At 51.3% G+C, this 19,335-nt stretch overlaps 1 protein-coding gene across 1 annotated transcript in view; it reads right to left on the bottom strand.

The window, feature by feature from the left end:
- Window positions 1–2,159: 2,159 nt before the first annotated feature.
- The window catches only part of HS3ST2 (heparan sulfate-glucosamine 3-sulfotransferase 2), a 21,073-nt gene continuing 3,897 nt past the window's right edge, over window positions 2,160–19,335 (bottom strand). The window contains exon 2 of the mRNA XM_075565633.1: window positions 2,160–3,295. Within this exon, the coding sequence (XP_075421748.1) occupies window positions 2,677–3,295 (619 nt within the window). The 3' untranslated portion in view covers window positions 2,160–2,676. The remainder of the gene's footprint in view (window positions 3,296–19,335) is intronic.

The raw sequence follows: 19,335 nt of genomic DNA, 5'->3' as shown, positions 1-19,335 counted from the left end.
TTCCTCCTGCTCTCTCTCACCTTTGCTGCTCTCCTTGATTATGTGTTGCCCACTATAACAATTTGTTCCTGTAAGTTGGCTTGATACACTGGCACAGCTGCCCGCGGAAGCTTTTAACGAGGCGCCTGCAGCACAAACCACACGAGGTTCTGACAGCCAAAAGCTGCAATGTTATGACAAGGGTCAGATTGGTCACGGCTCCAGTTCAATCCCTTGCTGCTCCAGTTCAGTGGTACTGTGCTATCCAGGAGAGGTGCTGTGTGCGTGCATACGCCCAATGCATTGCAGGGAGCTCTGTATCTATGATACATGCCTCTGATTTTTCTAATCACACAATACTAGAACACGTGGTAACTCTGTAGGTGCACTCTCGCGTGCGCAAGTGTGGCCCACGCCAGTGGTCATACAATCATCACTGTGTTAGGCCGCGCTTATAGTGCCTGCGACAGCGACATCGCGTCAAAACAAATGCATTGCCGCCGTCGCGTGCACTTATAGTAAGCGCGACGGCTTGGTCGCGATCGCTGGAAGTCATCTCAATTTGATTTTTCCAGCGACCGTAGCCTGATATTGCCATCGCTATAAGCGCAGCCTAAAACAGTATTTCAAAGCTGGCACGGGCTATATACCTGCTTGTCATGTGTAGTCGCGTGTTTAGCACCTACGACCGTGTACACGTGTAGAGCCAACAAATAGCACAGAGGGAAATATTGCACGTGTGACACAGCTTAAACGCAATAGGCTGGTGTAGGCCACACCGCTGGCGCGTCTAATAAGTGTATGCATTGTTTCCGACAATTATAATTGCAACCTACAAAGGTTACTGGGTGAAGGGAGCAAGGTGGGCACTGCATGTGTGACCCCTTCATACCACCGCTGTGCAGAGCATCACTCCATAGATTGTTTTAGTGCTTTATTGGATCTGGCAGGTCTATTTAGATCCTGTAATTGTCTGACAGACAAGGCTCCAATTTCTAATGAGCGGAGATCTTTGGATTTCAGATTTGCTGCAAAAAAAAAAAAAAAAACAGGAGGAGGAGGATTGTTGTAAATCGCCTGGAACCGAGTCCCGACTGATCCCGCGCTCTGCATAACGCCAGCGTGAACTTCCGCAGGCGTTTACATGAGCTCTGGGGTCACAGAAAGAGCTGGGCTGGCGAAAAGCATCGGAAATTACAAGCTCGGATGGGAGATCGGCAGCTGACTGCAGACATGTCATCAGGGTGCAATCATGCAACAGAAGAGAGAGAGAATGGATCACCTCAGATAGGTGTTAACATGTCCATGTGATGAGTGAATGAACAGAAGGCCCTGCAATGCAATATGCTAAAGTGAACCACACAACTGCAGTGATAAAACCATTCTATGCTACAACATGATGCCCAAAATAGGCAGAGTGACTTAGCACCTCAGCTGTGCAGCTCCCCCACATCCCTCCCCATGTCATTCTGTATTATGATACTACACCCTCGCTATAACACCTTGATGATGTCCCCGGCCTGAGATGAAAGCTTCTTCCATTGCAAGAACGATCATCTTTAAACTAACTTTTGATGATGTGAGCCTTGTGATGAGAACACTCGCTAGCTATCCCCTTTTTGCTGTGCTATAATAACAATGTGTTACAGGCTGCGCTGGCCGTGATGGGGTTGCGTTCACCACAACATCATGATAATTACTCGTTGCTCGCTCCCATAGGATGGCTCTCTGCTGAGAGGCCCAGACAGTGTCACTACAGATCCTCAATTCGTGTCTAAAGTCCTCCTGTGAAAGTGCAATTGGAAAGTGCAGGCTGTGCTCCCTTAATGCTCATGGCCTCACCAGACACTGGCCAATCAGTTGCTTTCAGCACCACATGAGGAAAGAGGCTGGCAGAATGCTGCGAGTGCGCTCGAGTGAGGAATGTCTCCCTTTAGAACCAGGACTGGAACTTCATTCCTCAAGGGCGACCACACATCTGACTGAGCCACTGATTGAGCCACCTTAAAACCTGATCTGTTGGTGGCCCTTAAGGACTGGAATTGGCCACCCCTGCTTTAAACCGTCTCCTCACTAATTGCTCCTTCACCCCTAGCTCATGATCAGAGCATTGATTCTATACGTCTGCAGCATTGTTCTCTCTCCTTCACCTTTTTGTATCTACCCCCCTGCCGCCCCCCAATTCCTTCTGTTTCTCTCTCTCCCCCCTCACTTCTTTGTCTCTCCCTCTACTTACTCTCTGAGCTTTCCTTCCCATAGAAAGCATGAATGATCTCATTTCCCTCCCTGCTCTCTCTTCCTTCTCTGGTCCTGATTGTTTCTCTCTCCCACTGACTGGTTGCTTCTTCCGCTCATTGCTGTGTCACTGTCTCTTTCCTCCCTCACTCACTTGCCTCGTTCCTCCTTCTGGTCCTATTTCTGTTCTTCGTTCTCCACTCTCTCACAAACTTATCACCACTCCCCTCTCTCCTGTTCTCTTCCACTTCTATGTCTCATCTCCACCTTCAGACCCACATTTCTAATTCCCTAATTTCTCTCCCTCTCCCCTCACTCTGTTTCTCTCTTACACCTTCTCATTACTTGTTTAGTCTCTCCTACCGCTCTATGCCTTGTCTTTCTCTTCCCCCTCCAGTCTTCGCTTCATTCTTCTGACCACAAATTTGTGCTCTTCTCTATCCCTCTCTCACCCTCCGCTGTCTACTCCCAGTGGAAGTCCTGCCCCACTGTCTCATAGAACTTGATGTTATGGGGCCTGTAGAAGTCCCTCAGCTGTTCTATATCCTCTGGGTTGATCTGAACGTGAATACGTCCCTTGGATTTTCCCAGACAACGAGGCTCCCCACCTCCTCCGGGCTTCTTCAGACAGGGGAAGCCTTTGGTCTTATTGAAGTAGAAGTGTTTGTCAGTAACCAGGCGCTTGAGACCCAGGAAGTCCTGCACACGTGTCATCTCCCCGGCCGGGTCCGTGATGAGTCGCTCTCCGCTCACAAAGTGCATCTGGGAGAGGGGAAAGTGGCTGAGCCAGGGTTGCAAATGCAGAGCGTACAGTCCAATCCGAATGGCATTCCATGCGATGTCCACCTCCCCGCTGGTCTGGTTGCGGAAGGCCAGCTCGCTGAAGCTGGGGATGTCTGGTTTCTTGGACAGGGTCTGCGTATAGTCGGAGATGGCACGGGTCACGGGGTTACGCACCACCACAATGAGCTTGACACGGGGTGACATGTGCGAGATTCGGCGAGGGGTCTCCCACGTCACAAAGTAACTGGGGGTCTTCTCCACTGTGATCTGTCGGTCCAGGGATCGGGGCATCAGGTTCCTGTGTAATGAGATGGGAAGAGTGAGATACCATGCAAAGGTGTTAGTGGGATTCCACCCCAGAGGTGGCTGCAATGCGCCTTACTACTTTCATATATTATTATTGTTACTCTTTTTTTCAGATGGGATCCTCCACATTCAGGAGGATAACCGTTCCGCTACAGCTAAGGGTTAAAGTGTGTTCCAGTCTACTTTAATGCTATTTCCATTTAACATGCCAACATATCAAACTCCCATCAGAAAGATTTGTGAGAGAGATCACTTAGTACACAATTTCCACTGATCTATATATATCTACATACATCTATACACACAGCAGGCATGTGGGGGCAGAGCTAATCAGAGGGGGCACAGCTACTGCGAGATGAGAGCAGAGATGTGAGATTGTGTGTGTGTCTGTGTGAGAGAGTCAGTGTGTATGTATGTGTCTGTGTGAGAGAGTCAGTGTGTATGTATGTGTCTGTGTGAGAGAGTCAGTGTGTGTAAGAGTGTATGTGTCTGTGTAAGAGTCAGTGTGTGTGTGTCTGTGTGAGAGAGTGTAAGTGAGTGTGTGTCTGTGTGAGAGTGTGTGTCAGTGTTTGTGTCTGTGTGAGACAGTGTACATCTGTTTTGAGTGTGTCTGTTTGAGAGAGTGTAAGTGTGTGTGTCTGTGTGTGAGAGAGAATGTGTGCGTGTGTGTCTGTGTGAGTCAGCGTGTGTGTGTCTGTGTGAGAATGTGTGTCAGTGTGTGAGAGTGTAAGTGAGATTGTGTCTGTGTGAGAGAGTAAGTGTGTGTTCATGTGTGTCTGTTTGAGTGTCAGTGTTTATGTCTGTGTGAGAGAGTGTCTGTCTGTCAGTGTGTGTGTGTGAGAGAAAGTGTAAGTGTGTGTGTGAGAGAGTGTAAGTGTGTGTCTTTGTGAGAGTAGAACTTTGAAGACTCCAGACTTGTTATAAAAAATAAAAATCTTTTATTAAGTCACCAGTGTACTTTCTATGTCTGTTTGAGAGTGTCAGTGTGTGTTAGTGTGTCACAGATACACTGATATACACAGAGCTGACAACGGATGGAGAGACCAGCGGGGTAGCAGGAACCCTCCCTCCACCCACACAGCTAACAGCGCGGGCTCCTAAAAATTCTGTCTGACGCCTAAGTATTTTATCTTTTCGGCCACCAGATATATCTCACCCACAGGGCACTCATAGCTGTAAGTATACAATAGATCTGGAGGTGCTATTAACAATATCGTTTATAGCCTCAGTTCCAGCCTTAATTAGGCAAGTGGTTAAGTGCAGTTTGTTTAGAAGTAATTAATCGAAGGTGAAATTCCACCCTAGATCAAAAAAGCCACATTCATTAAAAATCTCATAATAAGTCACAGCTGCTGCAATTATTTCCTAATCATAAGCCTGTCGAGAAGAAGATTTATGTGTGTATTGCGAAACCACGTTGAGCAAGAAGCAGTCAGGAAAACTGTAAGTACATGTACGCAATGGATACTAGCGCTGCTGTGCGCATGCGACCCCTCACCTCACACCACCACACCCCTTTGTTCGACAGTTCTATTAGAGAGTTGAAGAAGTGTCGCAGGCTTGAGCGGCGCAAGCGGAAGTTTTGCATGGTAGAGGACAAGCAGTAACTGACTGACCACATCACAAAATACCAGTCCACAATTACTAGTAAGAAATCGGAGTTCCTATCACGTGAGATCATGGCAGCGGACAATACACCTGCTCAGCTCTTCTGCACCGTGGAGAGGCTCTGCAAACCAGCATGTCTGCAGTCTGGTGAAGCATTCTCACAGGCCTGTTGTGGGAACATTGCTCTCTTCTTCTCTGATAAAGTCATCTCCATCTGGGCTGGAATCCCAACCGTGCTATAAAATAAGTGACAGGGTTCCAGGCATGAAAATGCAGGTTCAATGTCTTTGTGGACTAGCTTTGACCATCTGGATGTAGAAGACATCGTGCAAACAATCCAGGGGTTGCATCCCACTACCTGTGATTTGGACCCAGTCCCAACACGCCTTCTCTTAGGGTGTGTTGATGTAATCAGTCCAGTGTTTGCCCAAATAGTCCTGTGCTCTTTGCAGACGGGATCTTTCCAGAACTGCGGAGGGGAGCAGTCATCAGACCTCTACTTAAAAAGCCTTAATTGGACCCGGATTGCATGGCTAATAACAGGTCTGTATCAAACCTTCCTTTCCTAGGGAAGGTTATTGAGAAAGTGGTGGCAACCCAACCGGAATCCATCTATCATCCCATGATATTTATGACCCATTAATGTCAAGATTCAGAAGAGAGCATAGTACTAAAAAAGCTCTTATTTGTGTGCAAAATGATCTCCTGGTAGCAAAAGACAGAGGTGACTGTTCGATCTTAGTACTCCTTCACATCTTTGCAGCATTTGATACCGTGGACCATGGCATCTTAAAGGTGTACCAGATGGATTTCAGTGGACTGGGTGGCACAGATCTCAGCTGGTTCAGATCTTCTCACTGGCAGGTCACAGAGAGTATCTTGAGTGTACTCCTCTGCACCAATGCCCCTGTCGTGGAGTGCCACAGGGTTCTACCCAATCTCCTATGTTGTTTGCAGTGTACATGCTGCCACTAGGTGACACCATCAGACAGCATGGCCTGGGTTATCACTACTATGCAGATGACACTCAACTCTACTTGTCCTTTGTACCAGGCACTAAGGACCCATTATCAGTCATCAATAGATGTTTATCTGAGCTCCTATAGTGGATGAGTGCCAGTTGGTTAGGTTAAATCCTGATAAGACAGAAGTTCTTGTGGTGGATGCTCACCGCAGCTAGGTCACACACTGGCCTTAAGCTTGGGGACTCCCAGCTGCTAAACTCTGTGAGTGTGCGGAATCTTGGTGTTTTCTTTAACTGTGGCTTGACTCTTAAACATCAGGTGTCAGCCGTGATCATACTTCATCCTTCCACCTAAAGAACATAGCCAGGATTAAGAACTTGATCCCCCCGGAGGATCTTACTATGCTTGTCCGTGCTTTTGTGCCCTCACACCTGGACTACTGCAATGCACTACCCGAGCCTTCCGGAAACAGAACTGCAGCTGGTGCAGAATGCTGTGGCCAGGTTGTTAACTAACCAGATGCGTTCCTGCCAAATGACACCTGTTCTCCGTTCTCTGCCCTGTCTCTGGCATTCAAAGCCCTACATGCCCAGGGTCCCAGATATCTGAGAGTGCTTCCTGCACTCCCATTTTCTCACTTCCATCTGCAGATGAAGGACTCCTACCAGTTCCCAGAATCTCTGTGACTTCCTTTGGCGCCCGAGCGTTTAGCCGCGCTGCTCCCACTCTCTGGAACAGTCTGCCTCATACAGTGTGAGACGCCCCCTCTCTGGGAATCTATATGAACAGGCTCCAGACCTACCAGGCATTTCATTAATGAACCACAACCTGTCCAACATTTAATAGCGACAGCACCGTCCCATCCTGTATTGTATCTTTCCTTGTGTTTGGTCTCTTTAAAACCTTAAATATTTTTTTCTTTTCCCTTTTTGTTACTGTGAAGCCCTTTGAGTCTCATTGGGATAAAAGAGCTGTATAAATGAAGTTGTTATTATTATTATTATAATAAGATATGAGCATTGGGACAGAGATATGTTTCCTTAACCGTGCCCTGAAATACTAGTGCTACGTTGCCTGATTGTGAAGAAATTCTGGACTTAATAAATAAGTCCTTCAGGATTAGGTGATACCTTTGCTATTTTGATTAACAATTGTTATTAGACTTCTACTCTCCTCCTCAGGTCAGCCAATAGTAATTTGCAAACAATTCCACGAGTTTAGCACATATGTACAGCAAATAAAAATCCCACAGTGTCGGCACATTCACAACCCTGCCCTTCCCCATTATCTCTTAGCAAACAATGCTTCCACTGCAGCCAGGGATTCTGGGTAATGACATGCAAATGAGCACACAGTGCCACTTTTTGCTTCTTGTCAATTTTAACACGGACCCCTGTAAGCCTGCCGCTTTGCACAGCCTTTTCAGCACAGCCGGGGTTAAAGAAGTAGAGCCAGTAACCCTACTCACAGACAACTGTTTCGACCTTTTGGGTCTCGTCAGTGTGAGGCTGGTTATCCTGGCTTTGCAATGAGAAGCTGGGAGTGGTTACAACCAGACACAGATGTAAAACCCAAGATAACATTCTAAGTGGTGGATACTCAAAGCGCTGTTAAGTGTGGCCTACCTAATTAGGTATTGGACGTTAGTTTTCCTCCATTGAATGGGGTATCCTCAAAGCTAATGATATCCAAAAACAGCATCCGTTAACAAAACGACCATCATTACGTTACCTGTATGAACTGGGATTGTTGTTGCGCTGAGACGCGTTAAACAACGCACTGCACATGCGCACTTGGAAACAGTATGACATGCGTTCTGGTTACCCAACATAACGCCCATGAGCATGTTGCAACTTCAAATAAATACACATTACAAACTGAATAACTTGGCCATGTCAGCTAAACAGCTCAACTGTTGGCTGATCAGGCCTCCACCTCTGCCACTGACTGCTCCAGGGTTTGATGCTGAGAGGGTCCATAGCCTCATATTTACAGAGGAAGAGTTGGAAATATTAATCAATGGAGTGGTGGACATCCACTCCAAACTATTAGGGGCTTTGTGCTCCCGCACCAGCACCGAGGAGAAACAGCAGGTTTGGGGGTTGCTTCCTCACACCCATTAATGCGCTAGGGAACATGGTTCGCTGCATCGACATGCTGAAGAAGTGGTGGACAGATAGCAAGCTGGCTGACCACATTGCCCACACCAAGAGGACAGGAAGGGGACAACCTGCTCCCCTGCATCTGAGCCTTCTGGAACAGCGTCTCAGTGAGGTCATTGCCACATCCCAGGTAGCGGGACTTCCTGTACTGGTGGACACCGAGGATCTGGAGAGACCTGGTAAGTGAAAATACAGTATATATATTTTATATATATATATATATATATATATATAACAAACAGAAAAAGAAAAAAGCTGCGCCCCTGATTGAAGTGAACCAGTGTGGATGTAATTGCTCAAATAAATCTAAATCAAATGTGAACTATTGTGGGTGTATCCCTAGATAACATAAGCAATTTTATACAAAAACCTAAAGATCATATAGTGGGCCCATACCAAATATAAAACAACATATAAAGAAAAAAGCAAAAAAAGGGAAAAACCAGTCCTCAAATGGTTCCAGTAAAAATATATGGGTGCTGGTATGCAGGGTCTCCGGCAGCTCTCAATGTGGACAAACCACGTCCACAAGGTATCTAAAAGGAAAAAAAGAGGAGAGAGCGCTCGCCCATAGTGTAAAATTGTAGATTTAATGAGGGGAATCAATCAAGGGATTGATCCCTTTGAAAAAGTTGGCCGTGACTGACGAAACGCATCAGGGAGCGTCATTACGTCAGACGCACTGACATTGAAGTCAATACCAAGCGCTGGAGCGGACCCATCCATGCGCAAGTGCTACAGAGACCGACACCATACGGAACTACTTTCTTGGACTTTCAAACAGCACACCAGCCCTGGAAATCTGCGGGGACGTCGATCCTTTACCAACGGAGCCTGGGATTGCCCCAAGAGCTTGCAGTCTTAACCGGATGGTGGTGATTATTATCACATATGCTTGATTTTATTGTACTTTTGTAAGTGCGTTTTTTACCCCCCCTCCCCCTTTTCCCCTCATTAAATCTACAATTTTACGCTATGGGTGTGCGCTCTCTCCTCTTTTTTTCCTTTTATATATATATATATATATATATATATATATATTATACACTATATATCAATCTCATGTATACATGTCACTTTATACACAATCGTGAATGTTAGAACAAACACTAGTCTTATTTGAAGTGCAGTCACACATACGGGTGAGGATTACTTAGCTAAATAACGTATGTGACATGCTTACATGTGTGCACTCATAAGATGAGAAAACAGAAAACACTATAGGCCATGCCTTGCACATTGCAGTAATGGATCAATCAGTATAAAGTAATCATTTGCCTATCTGAGGACAATATAACTGCTCACTCAATAGAATAACACTGGTTTAATGAACACTTAAAAAGTCTCAGTATCTCTGTTCTTGTAAAACCTGATTAATCATCTTATGAAAAGTATCTAAACACCAACTGTAACCTGCACGTATCTCCTAAGAATCACCACCAGCAACCTGCTTATAGTCTTACGTTTCACTGGTGAATCCTGTTGCTCTTCCTTCTGCTTATGATCACCCCACTGCTTTAGGCATTAACTGTGTCCCTCAAATCATCTTCCTGTCTAAACGCATTCCAGACTTCTGATGTTAGTCATTGCAATCATGTTAAAACTGCTGATGGATGGTCCTGTGTCTCACTGTCCCTTACCCCCGCTCCCTCCTGCACACTGCTGATGGATGGTCCTGTGTCTCACTCTCTCTTACCCCCGCTCCCTCCTGCACACTGCTGATGGATGGTCCTGTGTCACACTGTCCCTTAACCCCTCTCCCCCTGCACACTGCTGATGGATGGTCCTGTGTCTCACTGTCCCATACCCCCGCTCCCCCCTGCACACTGCTGATGGATGGATGGTCCTGTGTCTCACTGTCCCTTACCCCCGCTCCCCCCTGCACACTGCTGATGGATGTATAGTCCTGTGTCTCACTGTCCCTTACCCCCGCTCCCCCCTGCACACTGCTGATGGATGGTCCTGTGTCACACTGTCCCTTACCCCCGCTCCCCCCTGCACACTGCTGATGGATGGATGGTCCTGTGTCTCACTGTCCCTTACCCCCGCTCCCCCCTGCACACTGCTGATGGATAGTCCTGTGTCTCACTGTCCCTTACCCCCGCTCCCCCCTGCACACTGCTGATGGATGGTCCTGTGTCACACTGTCCCTTACCCCCGCTCCCCCCTGCACACTGCTGATGGATGTATAGTCCCGTGTCTCACTGTCCCTTACCCCCGCTCCCCCCTGCACACTGCTGATGGGTGTATAGTCCTGTGTCTCACTGTCCCTTACCCCCGCTCCCCCTGCACACTGCTGATGGATGGATGGTCCTGTGTCTCACTGTCCCTTACCCCTGCTCCCCCCTGCACACTGCTGATGGATGTATAGTCCCGTGTCTCACTGTACTTTACCCCCGCTCCCCCCTGCACATTGCTGATGGATGGATGGTCCTGTGTCTCACTGTCCCTTACCCCCGCTCCCCCCTGCACACTGCTGATGGATGGTCCTGTGTCACACTGTTCCTTACCCCCGCTCCCCCCTGCACACTGCTGATGGATGGATGGTCCTGTGTCTCACTGTCCCTTACCCCCGCTCCCCCCTGCACACTGCGGATGGATGGATGGTCCTGTGTCACACTGTTCCTTACCCCCGCTCCCCCCTGCACACTGCGGATGGATGTATAGTCCTGTGTCTCACTGTCCCATACCCCTGCTCCCCCTGCACACTGCTGATGGATGGATGGTCCTGTGTCTCACTGTCCCTTACCCCCGCTCCCCCCTGCACACTGCTGATGGATGGATGGTCCAGTGTCTCACTGTCCCTTACCCCCGCTCCCCCCTGCACACTGCTGATTGATGGTCCTGTGTCTCACTGTCCCATACCCCCGCTCCCCCCTGCACACTGCTGATGGATGGATGGTCCAGTGTCTCACTGTCCCTTACCCCCGCTCCCCCCTGCACACTGCTGATTGATGGTCCTGTGTCTCACTGTCCCATACCCCCGCTCCCCCCTGCACACTGCTGATGGATGGATGGTCCAGTGTCTCACTGTCCCTTACCCCCGCTCCCCCCTGCACACTGCTGATTGATGGTCCTGTGTCTCACTGTCCCTTACCCCCGCTCCCCCCCTGCACACTGCTGATTGATGGTCCTGTGTCTCACTGTCCCTTACCCCCGCTCCCCCCTGCACACTGCTGATGGATGGTCCTGTGTCTCACTGTCCCTTACCCCCGCTCTCCCCTGCACATTGCTGATGGATGGTCCTGTGTCTCACTGTCCCTTACCCCCGCTCCCCCCTGCACACTGCTGATGGATGTATAGTCCTGTGTCTCACTGTCCCTTACCCCCGCTCCCCCCTGCACACTGCTGATGGATGGTCCTGTGTCTCACTGTCCTTGACCCCCGCTCCCCCCTGCACACTGCTGATGGATGGTCCTGTGTCTCACTGTCCCATACCCCCGCTCCCCCCTGCACACTGCTGATGGATGGTCCTGTGTCTCACTGTCCCTTACCCCCGCTCCCCCTGCACATTGCTGATGGATGGATGGTCCTGTGTCTCACTGTCCCATACCCCCGCTCCCCCCTGCACACTGCTGATGGATGGATGGTCCTGTGTCTCACTGTCCCATACCCCCGCTCCCCCCTGCACATTGCTGATGGATGTATAGACCTGTGTCTCACTGTCCCTTACCCCCTCTCCCCCTGCACACTGCTGATGGATGTATAGTCCTGTGTCTCACTGTCCCATACCCCCGCTCCCCCCTGCACATTGCTGATGGATGTATAGACCTGTGTCTCACTGTCCCTTACCCCCTCTCCCCTGCACACTGCTGATGGATGTATAGTCCTGTGTCTCACTGTCCCTTACCCCGCTCCCCCCTGCACACTGCTGATTGATGGTCCTGTGTCTCACTGTCCCTTACCCCCGCTCCCCCCTGCACACTGCTGATGGATGGTCCTGTGTCTCACTGTCCCTTACCCCCACTCCCCCCTGCACACTGCTGATGGATGGTCCTGTGTCTCACTGTCCCATACCCCCGCTCCCCCCCTGCACACTGCTGATGGATGGTCCTGTGTCTCACTGTCCCATACCCCCGCTCCCCCCCTGCACACTGCTGATGGATGGTCCTGTGTCTCACTGTCCCATACCCCCGCTCCCCCCTGCACACTGCTGATGGATGGTCCTGTGTCTCACTGTCCCATACCCCCGCTCCCCCCTGCACACTGCTGATGGATGGTCCTGTGTCTCACTGTCCCTTACCCCCGCTCCCCCCTGCACACTGCTGATTGATGGTCCTGTGTCTCACTGTCCCTTACCCCCGCTCCCCCTGCACACTGCTGATGGATGGTCCTGTGTCTCACTGTCCCTTACCCCCGCTCTCCCCTGCACATTGCTGATGGATGGTCCTGTGTCTCACTGTCCCTTACCCCCGCTCCCCCTGCACACTGCTGATGGATGTATAGTCCTGTGTCTCACTGTCCCTTACCCCCGCTCCCCCCTGCACACTGCTGATGGATGGTCCTGTGTCTCACTGTCCTTTACCCCCGCTCCCCCCTGCACACTGCTGATGGATGGTCCTGTGTCTCACTGTCCCATACCCCCGCTCCCCCCTGCACACTGCTGATGGATGGTCCTGTGTCTCACTGTCCCTTACCCCCGCTCCCCCTGCACATTGCTGATGGATGGATGGTCCTGTGTCTCACTGTCCCATACCCCGCTCCCCCCTGCACACTGCTGATGGATGGATGGTCCTGTGTCTCACTGTCCCATACCCCCGCTCCCCCCTGCACATTGCTGATGGATGTATAGACCTGTGTCTCACTGTCCCTTACCCCCTCTCCCCCTGCACACTGCTGATGGATGTATAGTCCTGTGTCTCACTGTCCCATACCCCCACTCCCCCCTGCACATTGCTGATGGATGTATAGACCTGTGTCTCACTGTCCCTTACCCCCTCTCCCCCTGCACACTGCTGATGGATGTATAGTCCTGTGTCTCACTGTCCCTTACCCCCGCTCCCCCCTGCACACTGCTGATTGATGGTCCTGTGTCTCACTGTCCCTTACCCCCACTCCCCCTGCACACTGCTGATGGATGGTCCTGTGTCTCACTGTCCCTTACCCCCGCTCCCCCTGCACACTGCTGATGGATGGTCCTGTGTCTCACTGTCCCTTACCCCCGCTCTCCCCTGCACATTGCTGATGGATGGTCCTGTGTCTCACTGTCCCTTACCCCCGCTCCCCCCTGCACACTGCTGATGGATGTATAGTCCTGTGTCTCACTGTCCCTTACCCCCGCTCCCCCCTGCACACTGCTGATGGATGGTCCTGTGTCTCACTGTCCTTTACCCCCGCTCCCCCCTGCACACTGCTGATGGATGGTCCTGTGTCTCACTGTCCCATACCCCCGCTCCCCCTGCACACTGCTGATGGATGGTCCTGTGTCTCACTGTCCCTTACCCCGCTCCCCCTGCACATTGCTGATGGATGGATGGTCCTGTGTCTCACTGTCCCATACCCCCGCTCCCCCCTGCACACTGCTGATGGATGGATGGTCCTGTGTCTCACTGTCCCATACCCCCGCTCCCCCCTGCACATTGCTGATGGATGTATAGACCTGTGTCTCACTGTCCCTTACCCCCTCTCCCCCTGCACACTGCTGATGGATGTATAGTCCTGTGTCTCACTGTCCCATACCCCCGCTCCCCCCTGCACATTGCTGATGGATGTATAGACCTGTGTCTCACTGTCCCTTACCCCCTCTCCCCCTGCACACTGCTGATGGATGTATAGTCCTGTGTCTCACTGTCCCTTACCCCCGCTCCCCCCTGCACACTGCTGATTGATGGTCCTGTGTCTCACTGTCCCTTACCCCGCTCCCCCCTGCACACTGCTGATGGATGGTCCTGTGTCTCACTGTCCCTTACCCCCACTCCCCCCCTGCACACTGCTGATGGATGGTCCTGTGTCTCACTGTCCCATACCCCCGCTCCCCCCTGCACACTGCTGATGGATGGTCCTGTGTCTCACTGTCCCATACCCCCGCTCCCCCCTGCACACTGCTGATGGATGGTCCTGTGTCTCACTGTCCCATACCCCCGCTCCCCCCTGCACACTGCTGATGGATGGTCCTGTGTCTCACTGTCCCATACCCCCGCTCCCCCCTGCACACTGCTGATGGATGGTCCTGTGTCTCACTGTCCCTTACCCCCGCTCCCCCCCTGCACACTGCTGATTGATGGTCCTGTGTCTCACTGTCCCTTACCCCCGCTCCCCCCTGCACACTGCTGATGGATGGTCCTGTGTCTCACTGTCCCTTACCCCCGCTCTCCCCTGCACATTGCTGATGGATGGTCCTGTGTCTCACTGTCCCTTACCCCCGCTCCCCCCTGCACACTGCTGATGGATGTATAGTCCTGTGTCTCACTGTCCCTTACCCCCGCTCCCCCCTGCACACTGCTGATGGATGGTCCTGTGTCTCACTGTCCTTTACCCCCGCTCCCCCCTGCACACTGCTGATGGATGGTCCTGTGTCTCACTGTCCCATACCCCCGCTCCCCCCTGCACACTGCTGATGGATGGTCCTGTGTCTCACTGTCCCTTACCCCCGCTCCCCCTGCACATTGCTGATGGATGGATGGTCCTGTGTCTCACTGTCCCATACCCCCGCTCCCCCCTGCACACTGCTGATGGATGGATGGTCCTGTGTCTCACTGTCCCATACCCCCGCTCCCCCCTGCACATTGCTGATGGATGTATAGACCTGTGTCTCACTGTCCCTTACCCCCTCTCCCCCTGCACACTGCTGATGGATGTATAGTCCTGTGTCTCACTGTCCCATACCCCCGCTCCCCCCTGCACATTGCTGATGGATGTATAGACCTGTGTCTCACTGTCCCTTACCCCCTCTCCCCCTGCACACTGCTGATGGATGTATAGTCCTGTGTCTCACTGTCCCTTACCCCCGCTCCCCCCTGCACACTGCTGATTGATGGTCCTGTGTCTCACTGTCCCTTACCCCCGCTCCCCCCTGCACACTGCTGATGGATGGTCCTGTGTCTCACTGTCCCTTACCCCCACTCCCCCCCTGCACACTGCTGATGGATGGTCCTGTGTCTCACTGTCCCATACCCCCGCTCCCCCCCTGCACACTGCTGATGGATGGTCCTGTGTCTCACTGTCCCATACCCCCGCTCCCCCCCTGCACACTGCTGATGGATGGTCCTGTGTCTCACTGTCCCATACCCCCGCTCCCCCCTGCACACTGCTGATGGATGGTCCTGTGTCTCACTGTCCCATACCCCCGCTCCCCCCTGCACACTGCTGATGGATGGTCCTGTGTCTCACTGTCCTTACCCCCGCTCCCCCCTGCACACTGCTGATGGATGGATGGTCCTGTGTCTCACTGTCCCTTACCCCCGCTCCCCCCTGCACACTGCTGATGGATGGATGGTCCTGTGTCTCACTGTCCCTTACCCCCGCTCCCCCCTGCACACTGCTGATGGATGGATGGTCCTGTGTCTCACTGTCCCATACCCCCGCTCCCCCCTGCACATTGCTGATGGATGTATAGACCTGTGTCTCACTGTCCCTTACCCCCTCTCCCCCTGCACACTGCTGATGGATGTATAGTCCTGTGTCTCACTGTCCCATACCCCCGCTCCCCCCTGCACATTGCTGATGGATGTATAGACCTGTGTCTCACTGTCCCTTACCCCCTCTCCCCCTGCACACTGCTGATGGATGTATAGTCCTGTGTCTCACTGTCCCTTACCCCCGCTCCCCCCTGCACACTGCTGATTGATGGTCCTGTGTCTCACTGTCCCTTACCCCCGCTCCCCCCTGCACACTGCTGATGGATGGTCCTGTGTCTCACTGTCCCTTACCCCCACTCCCCCCCTGCACACTGCTGATGGATGGTCCTGTGTCTCACTGTCCCATACCCCCGCTCCCCCCCTGCACACTGCTGATGGATGGTCCTGTGTCTCACTGTCCCATACCCCCGCTCCCCCCCTGCACACTGCTGATGGATGGTCCTGTGTCTCACTGTCCCATACCCCCGCTCCCCCCTGCACACTGCTGATGGATGGTCCTGTGTCTCACTGTCCCATACCCCCGCTCCCCCCTGCACACTGCTGATGGATGGTCCTGTGTCTCACTGTCCCTTACCCCCGCTCCCCCCCTGCACACTGCTGATTGATGGTCCTGTGTCTCACTGTCCCTTACCCCCGCTCCCCCCTGCACACTGCTGATGGATGGTCCTGTGTCTCACTGTCCCTTACCCCCGCTCTCCCCTGCACATTGCTGATGGATGGTCCTGTGTCTCACTGTCCCTTACCCCCGCTCCCCCCTGCACACTGCTGATGGATGTATAGTCCTGTGTCTCACTGTCCCTTACCCCCGCTCCCCCCTGCACACTGCTGATGGATGGTCCTGTGTCTCACTGTCCTTTACCCCCGCTCCCCCCTGCACACTGCTGATGGATGGTCCTGTGTCTCACTGTCCCATACCCCCGCTCCCCCCTGCACACTGCTGATGGATGGTCCTGTGTCTCACTGTCCCTTACCCCCGCTCCCCCTGCACATTGCTGATGGATGGATGGTCCTGTGTCTCACTGTCCCATACCCCCGCTCCCCCCTGCACACTGCTGATGGATGGATGGTCCTGTGTCTCACTGTCCCATACCCCCGCTCCCCCCTGCACATTGCTGATGGATGTATAGACCTGTGTCTCACTGTCCCTTACCCCCTCTCCCCCTGCACACTGCTGATGGATGTATAGTCCTGTGTCTCACTGTCCCATACCCCCGCTCCCCCCTGCACATTGCTGATGGATGTATAGACCTGTGTCTCACTGTCCCTTACCCCCTCTCCCCCTGCACACTGCTGATGGATGTATAGTCCTGTGTCTCACTGTCCCTTACCCCGCTCCCCCCTGCACACTGCTGATTGATGGTCCTGTGTCTCACTGTCCCTTACCCCCGCTCCCCCCTGCACACTGCTGATGGATGGTCCTGTGTCTCACTGTCCCTTACCCCCACTCCCCCCCTGCACACTGCTGATGGATGGTCCTGTGTCTCACTGTCCCATACCCCCGCTCCCCCCCTGCACACTGCTGATGGATGGTCCTGTGTCTCACTGTCCCATACCCCCGCTCCCCCCCTGCACACTGCTGATGGATGGTCCTGTGTCTCACTGTCCCATACCCCCGCTCCCCCCTGCACACTGCTGATGGATGGTCCTGTGTCTCACTGTCCCATACCCCCGCTCCCCCCTGCACACTGCTGATGGATGGTCCTGTGTCTCACTGTCCCTTACCCCCGCTCCCCCCTGCACACTGCTGATGGATGGATGGTCCTGTGTCTCACTGTCCCTTACCCCCGCTCCCCCCTGCACACTGCTGATGGATGGATGGTCCTGTGTCTCACTGTCCCTTACCCCCGCTCCCCCCTGCACACTGCTGATGGATGGATGGTCCTGTGTCTCACTGTGCCTTCCATCCATACTATTGCCCTGTCTATTTATTCCTCCTCTGCATGATCTGCCTTAGATGGCGATCTTTTTCTCCCTTTTTTTATATCTGTGTTAAACTCCTGGAATACATGTGAATCTGTATCGCTGAGCTGAGAAGAGAGGAGATCTCCCGAAAGCCTGTCTTATAATATCAATTGTTAGTCCAAACAAACAAGGTATCGCCTAATACTGAAGTGTTCTCATTTACTCGGCACTATCGCCACTGGACTAACACGGCTATTTCTACTTAATTCATTTAAATAGCGTATTTAGTGCCCAGAACATACTCGAAAATGAGAGGTCACTAAATGTAATTGCTCTACAAAAGGGTGATACACTGTGGCATGGCGCAGCTTTCCTTCATGTGCCCGGGAGTAACGGCCATCTACAGATTAGCAACAATGTGTGGCTCAGGGTCCCGATATATCATCCGCTAACATGTGATATAAAGAGACATGTTCAAAATGAGCTGTTTGGGCAAATCAAATCTATCCAAATGTGCTCACATGTCCCCACGTTCTGTATGTATGTATGTGTGTGCTTACATGTCCCCACGTTCTGTATGTATGTGCTTACATGTCCCCACGTTCTGTATGTATGTATGTGTGTGCTTACATGTCCCCACGTTCTGTATGTATGTATGTGCTTACATGTCCCCACGTTCTGTATGTATGTGCTTACATGTCCCCACATTCTGTATGTATGTATGTGTGTGCTTACATGTCCCCACGTTCTGTATGTATGTGCTTACATGTCCCCACGTTCTGTATGTATGTATGTATGTGTGTGCTTACATGTCCCCACGTTCTGTATGTATGTGCTTACATGTACTCATGTTCTGTATGTATGTATGTATGTGCTTACATGTCCCCACGTTCTGTATGTATGTATGTGCTTACATGTCCCCACGTTCTGTATGTATGTGCTTACATGTACTCACGTTCTGTATGTATGTATGTATGTGCTTACATGTCCCCACATTCTGTATGTATGTATGTATGTGCTTACATGTACCCATGTTCTGTATGTATGTATGTATGTGCTTACATGTCCCCACGTTATGTATGTATGTATGTATGTGCTTACATGTCCCCATGTGCTGTATGTATGTGCTTACATGTACTCACGTTCTGTATGTATGTATGTGCTTACATGTCCCCACGTTCTGTATGTATGTATGTGCTTACATGTCCCCACGTTCTGTATGTGTGTGCTTACATGTACTCACGTTCTGTATGTATGTATGTATGTGCTTACATGTCCCCACATTCTGTATGTATGTATGTATGTGCTTACATTTACCCATGTTCTGTATGTATGTATGTGCTTACATGTCCCCACGTTATGTATGTATGTATGTTTGTATGTGCTTACATGTCCCCACGTTCTGTATGTATGTATGTGCTTACATGTACTCATGGTCTGAATGTATGTATGTATGTGCTTACATGTCTCCACGTTCTGTATGTATGTATATATGTGCTTACATGTCCCCACGTTCTGTATGTATGTATGTGCTTACATGTCCCCACGTTTTCTATTTATGTATGTATGTATTGTATGTGCTTACATGTATTCACGTTCTGTATGTATACATGTGCTTACATGTATTCACGTTCTGTATGTATGTATGTGTTTGCATGTCCCCACGTTCTCTATGTATGTATGTATGTATGTATGTGCTTATCAAATCTATCCAAATGTGCTTACATGTCCCCACGTTCTGTATGTATGTGCTTACATGTCCCCACGTTCTCTATATGTATGTATGTGTGTGCTTACATGTCCCCACATTCTGTATGT

Source organism: Ascaphus truei, chromosome 11, assembly GCF_040206685.1.
Source record: "Ascaphus truei isolate aAscTru1 chromosome 11, aAscTru1.hap1, whole genome shotgun sequence".
Taxonomy (NCBI): domain Eukaryota; kingdom Metazoa; phylum Chordata; class Amphibia; order Anura; family Ascaphidae; genus Ascaphus; species Ascaphus truei.
Note: the sequence above shows the minus strand (reverse complement) of the source record. Positions and strands in the feature narration are given on the sequence as shown.